At 40.0% G+C, this 9,522-nt stretch overlaps 1 protein-coding gene across 1 annotated transcript; it reads left to right on the top strand.

Moving 5' to 3' along the window:
• Window positions 1–2,532: 2,532 nt before the first annotated feature.
• star (steroidogenic acute regulatory protein) lies at window positions 2,533–6,061 on the top strand. Its single transcript, XM_008295696.1, has 7 exons — window positions 2,533–2,759; window positions 3,020–3,127; window positions 3,274–3,401; window positions 3,592–3,750; window positions 4,021–4,205; window positions 4,380–4,473; window positions 4,593–6,061. Exons 1-7 carry the CDS (start codon window positions 2,696–2,698, stop codon window positions 4,710–4,712), a joined length of 858 nt encoding a protein of 285 aa, XP_008293918.1. The 5' UTR covers window positions 2,533–2,695; the 3' UTR covers window positions 4,713–6,061.
• Window positions 6,062–9,522: the final 3,461 nt, after the last annotated feature.

The following is a 9,522-nucleotide window of genomic DNA, read 5'->3' as shown; positions in this document are numbered from 1 at the left end:
TGTTAAATGTAATTTTATTGAAAGGGTTAGTTCACTTCTTTCATAATTAGACACTGTCTTGCCCATACAGTATATAGATGAAAGCAGCTTTTGGTTGCTGTGATCATTCCTGTGCATGCTGGCCACATGGGCAAGGTGATTGCAGTGTGAGAGATGTGGGACAAAATGTACAAAATGTTTTCAGCCAAAGTTAATATGAGGCTTCATATTGTGTCAAAGTTGGTGTTTTGTTCCACATGCCCTCTTTGGGCAAAATGTATTATTGGGATAACTGTATGTGCAGTCTAAGTAGATACTGCTTTATGATTTCATGCATTGTAGTTGTAAATAAAGAATGATAAAGATGCAAAAACACATAAGCCACAGCTGGATGGTATTTGGAAATATGCTGTGACCACAAACATTTTTTTCTTCCTTGTGTGACGTGCAAATAAAAATTCCAAAAAGCTAATCACCAAGTCAAACACACACATTAGGCCCATCTGGCAAAACTATAATACACATCATCAGTTAGTAATGGCTTCTTTGTCTGGACATCAAAAGCTAAAGCACTCACAGAAAGGCACTTACTGTCCACAGACACTTTTAAAGGAGAGACTCTTTAACCCTCAGGTTCCAGGTAGTCCTGCCATCTGAGGAGCCACATTAGAAAAATGCCCCAGGAATGCAGCTCATTAAAACATAATGCTGGTCTGGCCAAATAGGGAGCCATTAGAAACAGGCATATGACCCACTTTGGCTCTTGATTCTTTGTCTCAGATAAAAAAAAAGACCTTTACAGTACAAGAGACATGGATCTATCCGCTGTGGCTGAGTAATGGGTCAGATAGTGCGAGGCCTGTGTGTTCCAGTGTTAAATGAGAGAACACCCCCTGTAGAAGGCCAGAGGGAGTGATGGATAATTCCTGCCATCCAGCCAGAGGGACACAAGGTTGTAGGTTAAGGTTTTGGGATTTATTAATCTGTTCTTGTTTTCTCTGCACTCTTTGCTGTTCACTAATCAGATGACCTGCTAGTCTCTTGACAGGTTTCCGTTCCTGCAATGGTGTGCACTGTTGACTCTGCGTTTGTATGTGACACGCAGCCTGCTAAGACAATATTACTGTAAGATACCTCTGACTTTTCTTGGACGAAGTGAGCAAGGTTCGCCAAACATGTGAGCAACTTTATAAAAACATGTTACTAACAGATTGCGGGGCGACATCTGACGATTATCTGAGCCTTCTGGGAAAGCTTCCAAAAAGACAGTGATTCAGCCTCGCTGACAAAGACTAACTCAGAAACATAAACATGGAGTTTAAATAAAGAGGTCAGCTTCCCATATGTAGACTTGTCAAACACATCAGATTTCATAATACACATGCCTAAACAGGGTCAGTTGATAGAGTGTAGTGCACGCTTGGTTACTTCCTTACATGCTATTTTCTGTATTATGTGTCTATGATCTAACAAAAATGTACTATATATCTGAAAATAAACTGTTTTCTTGATAGAAAAAAAATACAGGTTTGGTGCCCATTAATGCCAACATTTTCAATCAGAATGTACTTCATTTAAAAAAGTCTTACATGCACCTGTTTCTTTACTGTAAAAGGATAATATAAACTTTTAGCACTGGCATGTATTTGCTATAACCTCAAGGTTACTTTTTGCTCTTGTGTTCTGTTACATTTTGTGGCAAAATCAACCAGTTCTCTTTTCTTTTATTATATTTGTTCAACATTTCATTCATCTTCTAACTTTATTAGAAGATAAAACAACATATATATGTTAAAGTGTGAGAAAATCATTGAATATATAATACTGGCTACATAGCCTACTGTTCTACGTAGTGACATTACTTCATTTGTGCTTGATTAGACTCCCTGTTAGACCTTTTATAATAAAAATCTATTGTAAAACATAAACATAAATAAATTGAACCAGTCAACTGAGACAGCTTATGAAAATCCACTTTTTTTTCTCTATGACTTACTGCCTCTGGGGTTGTCATCGGTTCAAAATCATGCTCATGAGAAACTCGAAAAATTAAGTAAAAACATTCAAGGTGATAAAACAACGTTTAAATATGTTAGATGCGTTTTTGAACACAGAATCTCCAGGACCCCAAACAGATCATTAGGGTTAATGACACTCGGTTATAATGACACCAGAGGTATGCAAGGCTCATTCCGAGATATCAATCAAAACGAGGGAGAAACGAGCCAAAATGAACGGAACATTTTTGCCCTCAAATTCCAGCGAGTGTTTAGGCTGTAATGGAGCGTGAAGGGACGGATGAGTCATTCAGGGTCTCTCCCACTAACCTCTCATCGCTGAGGAGAGGTTGTTTCTCCTCATGTCACCCCCCCAGTTTGGGGAATATATGTGTGTGTATGTCTGAGTAATGTGGTGGGCTCTGGGCACTGGACGTTATCTCACACAGTTTGTGAGAGTCTGAGACATGCTCATCATGTACGTGAGGCGACCTTGGTGACATGGCCGTTGGAACAGTGAGGTGATGTGTGTGTTTATCTGTGTGGTGATAGCAGGGCGGCCTTGTGGGCAGTGCTCTTATATATACAGGCGCTTGCAGACGTCCACAGATAGAAGCCCTAGAACCTCTGCAGCAGACTGACTTTGAATCTTTGTGATCTACTTGCTTTTACACTTTAATACTTCTCCTAAATCTTCAAGAAACTCCTATAAGTGGAAAATGCTGCCTGCAACTTTTAAACTGTGTGCTGGCATCTCCTATCGGCATATGAGGAACATGACAGGTGAGTGAAAGAATCCACTTAGACTGACACAGTGCTATTGCCTTGACCTACAGTTTTCTTCTTGTTTTACTTTATGCTAAAACGCAGTTTCCCTGTGGAGTTCTGCAGGGAATCCAGAATCAGAGTGACTTAATCACTGAATATAGACAGAGTAAACCTGAATGTTCTCTTGTTTTACTCTCTTTTCATATGCTTCACGTGTAATTAATATACCACTTGTAGAATGTAATAACCAAGCACTTTCTGTGTCTGTTTTCCAGGCTTGAGAAGAAACGCCATGGTGGCCATTCATCATGAGCTGAAAAAACTGGCAGGTCCAGGCCCCAGTAACTGGATCAGCCAAGTCCGCCGAAGAAGCTCCCTTCTCAGTAAGTCATTCTGATTGTTTGAGTCATGTAACACAAGTAACAGACATGATAAAACATGTAATCCTTGTATTTCATCAGTTGAATACAGTGTCATAACTCTGGGACATGAATAGACATGATTTAGTCAGCTGCTGCTTTGTTTTAAGGTTCTCGGATCGAAGAGGAGGGGTACAGTGAGGAGGACAGGTCTTACGTGAAGCAAGGTGAAGATGCGCTGCAGAAGGCCATCAGTATCCTCGGCGAGCAGGACGGTTGGACCATTGAAACTGAAGCTGTGAGTACAATATGGAAGCAGAATCAGAAGTTTTGAGGTATTTGGAAAGCTATGACTGCCGGTACCTAGCACTGGGTGATTAAAAGTGCGCTTCACATGATTTGTTGTTCTGATAGGAATTGTACATGCTGTTTTCAATGTCAAAAAGTGCACTTAAATTGTTTCTGTATCTGTTTCCACACTACTGCAGGCAAATGGAGACAAAGTCCTAAGCAAGGTGTTGCCTGACATTGGGAAGGTGTTCAAGCTGGAAGTGATGTTGGAGCAACCTTCTGACAACCTTTACAATGAGCTGGTGGGAAATATGGAGCACATGGGGGAGTGGAACCCGAATGTCAAGCAAGTCAAAGTAAGATTTGATACGATACGATACGATACGATACGATACGATACAATACGATGCGATACGATGTGATATGATGCGATGCGATGCGATGCGATATGATATTCTTTATTGTCCCTAGAGACAAATTTATCTTGGGATAGCTTGACTGTGCTGAGCATGTGTTTTACATAAGACAGTTGTGCCCTGTAAGAAAGTTGCAGTTCATCAATAGAGATAACTGTTAACTCAAGACCATTGATACATTTTTTTTTTTTTTACATTGGGATGTCCCAGATTCTTCAAAAGATCGGCCAGGACACAATGATTACCCATGAGGTGTCTGCAGAGACACCTGGCAACGTGGTGGGACCCAGAGACTTCGTGAGCGTACGCTGTGCCAAACGTCGAGGCTCCACCTGCTTCCTGGCTGGGATGTCCACTCAGTACCCCAAAATGCCTGAGCAGAGAGGCGTAGTCAGGTAAGTTGAGAAGAATCACCAGTGGGGGAAATAATTTACTTTTTGTGTGATATGTGCATGCATGTGTGTATGAGAACTGAATGACTTTAGAGCAGTCTGACTGTTTGTTTGCAGTGGATCGCTACATCTAATGTAATTTAAACTGACACTGTATATTAATCATTGCATTCTCAGAGCGGAGAACGGGCCTACCTGTATAGTTATGAAGCCCTGTGCTGAAGACCCGAATAAGACCAAGTTTACCTGGTTACTAAGTATAGATCTAAAGGTATAAGTGACTGCCATGTCTGCATTTTGGTTTTCACAGTTATTACATTGATTTTCAGTGATGTATAGTGAAACTGTATAAAATGTTATCTAATCTAACACTGGCTCTGTCATTTGCAGGGCTGGATCCCAAAGACAATCATAAACAAAGTGCTCTCTCAGACGCAGGTGGACTTTGCCAACCACCTCAGGCAAAGGATGGCTAATAATGTTTCCATGGAGATGGCTCATGCCTGCTGACACAAGACGCCTCTTGAGCTTTGGCACAGTGCGCCAATGAAAAATCATGTAAATCTGCTTATAAATAATGAAAAGCTAAGAAAATCCAGACAGTGTTGAAAAAAATCAGATGAAGATTGTGCTTTTTTGAGATCTGAAACCAAATGTGTGTTTTTCTCACCTCCAGCAGTAGAAAATCTACAATGAGATGTAACATTATTGACAGGAAACTGACACACCATGTGCTTTGGTTGTTTCTGACCAGGGACGGGCCAAGAAATTTTGTAGCCCTAGGCTTTTAGCATCTAAGGCTCCTATTTGGTCCTTTTAAAACAAATAAAGATAACTTTATGATGCTTCTTAGATGACAAAAATGACAACTTAAGGCTGTTTAAATCTCTCAGTCACAAAAAGTTTTCAAAGGAAAACAACAAAAAAAAGTCATCGTACATGTTTGCCCAGCACCATGCTGCACAAAAGTCTGGTCCTCAGATGTAGATTAATATAAACAAGAAGCTAAAACTAGCAACTGAACTCAAAAGACTCCTAAACATAACAGATATGGAACTGTGTCTGTTTTTGAAAATGTCAGCACTGTCGAGCATCTTAAATGCAGTCAGAATCAGATTTAAGACAATTTTTGGTCGAGGCAATTTTAAGGAAGGAGCATCCGCATTTGATCTGTTTTCATCATTTTTACTCTTGAAATCAGTCTTGTCTCCTGACGTTTTCTCTCATTCGGCTATCTTTAGCAACTGGTTGGTACATTTTGGCACCCTGCTTTCATGTTTGTAAGATGCTGGGTATATTTTGGCATCACACAGCCAAAATTGCAGGAAAAGCTGAGGCGGGCCGACAACATTTTTGAACAAATTCAGGCTGTTGAAAGTATTTATTTATCTGTTTAATTCTGATTATAGTAATAACCCCATAGCTATTGCCTTTAAACATAGAAATAACATTATACTTCTCACTGAGGGCCCAAGCTGGTGATCCTGTGCTGCAGTCTCTATATTCCTACAAAGTTAAGACGCCTTGTTTGGGACACATTAATCCACATCAGTCGGCTCCACTTTGGCAGAAACACCGAGTGCAGCAACAAATTGTACATTGTTTCATTTTGATAACACTCCAGTTATTGTCCCTGTCCCTGTTGTGAAATTGCACTTTTATTTCACTGTTTTATTTATTGATATTGCGCAGATGCATTGCATTACAGTGACTGCCAAGTGAATAAATCACTGCGGTGAGATTGATATTTATGTTTTTATGCTTTTATTATGCTGTCGGAAAAGCAGAGAAGCAGTTTGGAGAATGATTAGTCTGTTCTTTGTTGGTGCATGAGAGCTTAAATAAAATCCTCATAAACATTTCAGTGGTCATTTGCTTAACTATAAAAATAAAGGCTTCTTAGTCCTTTTTTTTTTTTTTTTTTTGTCCTCACTCATGTTTGGTCATATAAAAATAACAGAAGTTGTAGCCCGAGAGGAAAAAAAGAGAACACAACAGAAATAATGAAAGTCTTATTGGAAACTACACGGCAATTGCGCAAGTTTTTTTTCCTCTTTGACAGGGAGGAGATGGATGAATTTAAAAGTTCTTTCTAAAACCATGACAAATGTAGTTCATAAAAAATGTCTTCCTGTTCCTTGATGGGTTTTCAAACTGACGGTTTGCCAGAATGAACAGGTGTTTGGCCGTTCAGATGTGTGAGGAGTCCAGCAACTCGCAGTTTGGTGTGAGCCAGCAGCACATTCCCCGAGATCAAGTAACAGCGGATTTCATCCCAAACAGGAAATCTGTCCTCCATTATTGCCAGTTGTGTAACATTTTGCCTCTTTTGTATAGTTTCATTCCATCCAAAATGTTTTGTAACAGCTCATTTTCTTGAATGTAGCACACACCGCAAGGGTCAGGATTAGTTGTGATGAAGAATGGAGGTCTCACTCTCACAGTCTCACAGGACTAAGTTAGCTGCAAGATATTCACCTGCACTACTTCAGAATTATGTACTTATGTCACAGCACTGAGGCCTGAGGGAAGTTTCTAAGGTGAAATACAAAGTGAGCTGACTGCAGCCTGGGCACTGAGGTACTCATTTTTCACTTTTCACATAAACCTTTTGAGAACCTCGAGACAAATGCCGTTTGGTCGGTGGTGACTCCTGTGTGCTTTAAAAGGCATACATTTCAGCTCCAAGTGCTGCCTTGTGTAATGCAAAGCAACTTTTTTTTTTTTTTTCCTTGAAAGAATGTTCCACAAGGTAATAATTGACATCTGCTTGAAATCTCTCAAAATCTGAACATAAGCAGATGTGACATGAGTTGTAGCCATTTGTAGATCTTTTTCCATTCTTTGCGTAATGAGAGTAGAGGAGAAAATCTGGGGTAGGAAAGGGAAAATTGTCCAGTGCAGATAAGTTGTGTAATAAGAGCAGAAAGACAAAACAAGCTATCTGGCAGCCATTTCGAATCCTTGGCACTGATGACAACCTTGATTAATTTATTTTTTCTTTTTTTCCCTCTCCTTTTTTTTTTTTGTTTTTTTGCACCCAATATCCATCTGTTCATCCTTTACTGAAATTCAGCTCCAAACATCAGCTTTTTCTGTCAGCAGAGAGAAAATAGTACACTCTAAAAAATAATGATTGGACTCTGGGAGGGGGGGTGGCTCAGTTTGCATTAGTTTTTTTATACAAATGATTTAACTAACTAACTAATTAAATTACTTTAAACCAACAAGTTAGGGGAATTAGCTATTTTGAGTCAGTTGACCATCTGAAATGGTTCAGATAGCATGTTAAGATAGAGGAGGGGACTTCAAATCCTAAAAGCAAGGTGAAGAAAAATTAACAACATTATTGTTAACACAACCCATCAAAATAAGTTTTGCAACTTAAAATGTTTAAACCAGTAATTTTGCTTCTTGCAACCATGGTTTTAATTATGTAGTGGGAACAAGGTTTCTTGAACTACATTTTAGAGTGTAGTCACATAACTATATTTTATAACCGTATTCATATTATAACCGTATTCATATATGGGATATGAGTCATAGCTGGCTTCATCAGTGTGTTCAACAATATTTGTCATGTGAGATTTGACAAAACATTAAGTGATCAACGATACATTCTAATGCCCTGTTAAAATAACAGTTTGTTTAGGTTTTCCCTAACTTCTGGAAATTTAGTCCATATGTGATGACTGTCTAACCACCACTTTAGCAGCAGAAAAATAAAAATGTCCTGACATTTGTGATGGAGCTCAGGATTCAACCTGACCACAATGTAACATGATTTATCTGCAGCTGATAAACTGTGTGTGACAGCTCACCTGTCTGAAGGGAAGAAAGTTCACAGAGTGGCCTGCTGTTAGATCCAGATTCTGTCTCCATGTTGGAGATCATTTATAATTTCAAGTATTTAATTGAGTTACTGGCACTGCTGTTCCACCTGTGCAAATGCATGCAACTCTCCTGTTTTGGAAACACTGTCTGAGGCTGCAGGTTTTTAATAAACTCAGAGTAAAAACACCCACAAACAACTGGACACAACAAACTGAACTTCAGCTGCTGTTAAATTGTTTTCATTATTGCCGAGTATCATTCATCTCAGCTGTTAGTGTCTGTTTTTTATCACTGCAAAGTTACCTTTTTTCGTTTTTGGCCTAATACAGCAAAGTGAAAGAACTGTGTTGTGATTTTGGCACACAAACTGTGTCTCTCATTCTCTGATATGTGTTTGAACCAATATTAGTGCCAAATTACTTCACACAAGTTAAAGAATATTGAGTGTACGTGTCAATCTGTTAATGGCTGCATCATTATGTTGTGACTGCATGCTGTTCAGACTTATCAGGTGTTGAAAGTGAAATATTACTGGGTCCCACATAGTAGGATCTCTCTTTATGGTCTCTTTAGGGAAAAGTGGGCAGGGTGGTCATTCATACATGAAGCAGACATGGTCAGATTAATGTAAAGCACTTATGAAACACCAATCGCTAAATGCATTCTAAAGGCCTTAAGCCAAAAGGAAAAAAAAATCACTCCAAAATTCATAATTTGCTCTAGAGAAAAGCTTGAACCCCTTACCTATATTTCTAGAAAAGAAGAGTGCTGACTGCAGGTGTGGATATAGATCCCAGGCTCTCTGCTCTCAGTGTCTGTACCTGTGTGGAGAGAAAGCAATGACGTAATGAAGCTAGTGCCGGGCAGGAAACCACAATTCCCAAGATGCACTTGAAATTACCGTGGCCACTGGACGGGGGAAGGGAAGCTGAGATTGGAGGGAGAAACAATCAGAAACTGAGGTACTTTTAAAAATGCTTCGTATCGCATAATATTGTCGGACAGCTCGCAGCGGGCAGCGTTTCCAGCACATTTAACGGACACCGAGGACAAAAGCGGATTTTTTGGAGTGTTGCTGTCGGCTTTGGAGGCAGACTCCATCCCCCCCGTTACAGTTCAATAGAGCTACAGCTAGCCCCGTTAGTTAGCCTGGCAGCTGGCTTTTCTTGTGTTAGCCAACGTAACTAGGTCTCGACTGCTTAACTGCACGTTGCGTTCATGACATGAAGTCGTTTGGGTGTTTGCCGCAAATTCTGGCCGCCTTGCATGCAATACACGCCAGACGCTGCATTGTGGGCTTGAGCTGAAGCTGTAGCTGCGTCTTTGTGCCTGCGGGGTTGCTAGCTGACTTACTGCTAGCTCGTCGGTTGCTACAGATAATGCTAGCTCGCTGCTACTGTAGCTGTCAAAGCGGCGGTACGTTACTGTGGGCTACTGTCATGTCACCAAGCTGAAGTTGTTCGATAGTTTTTGTCATTTTTTATTT

This window comes from Stegastes partitus, unplaced genomic scaffold (genome assembly GCF_000690725.1).
Source record: "Stegastes partitus isolate 25-593 unplaced genomic scaffold, Stegastes_partitus-1.0.2 Scaffold1072, whole genome shotgun sequence".
NCBI classification, from domain to species: Eukaryota; Metazoa; Chordata; class Actinopteri; family Pomacentridae; genus Stegastes; species Stegastes partitus.
Note: the sequence above shows the minus strand (reverse complement) of the source record. Positions and strands in the feature narration are given on the sequence as shown.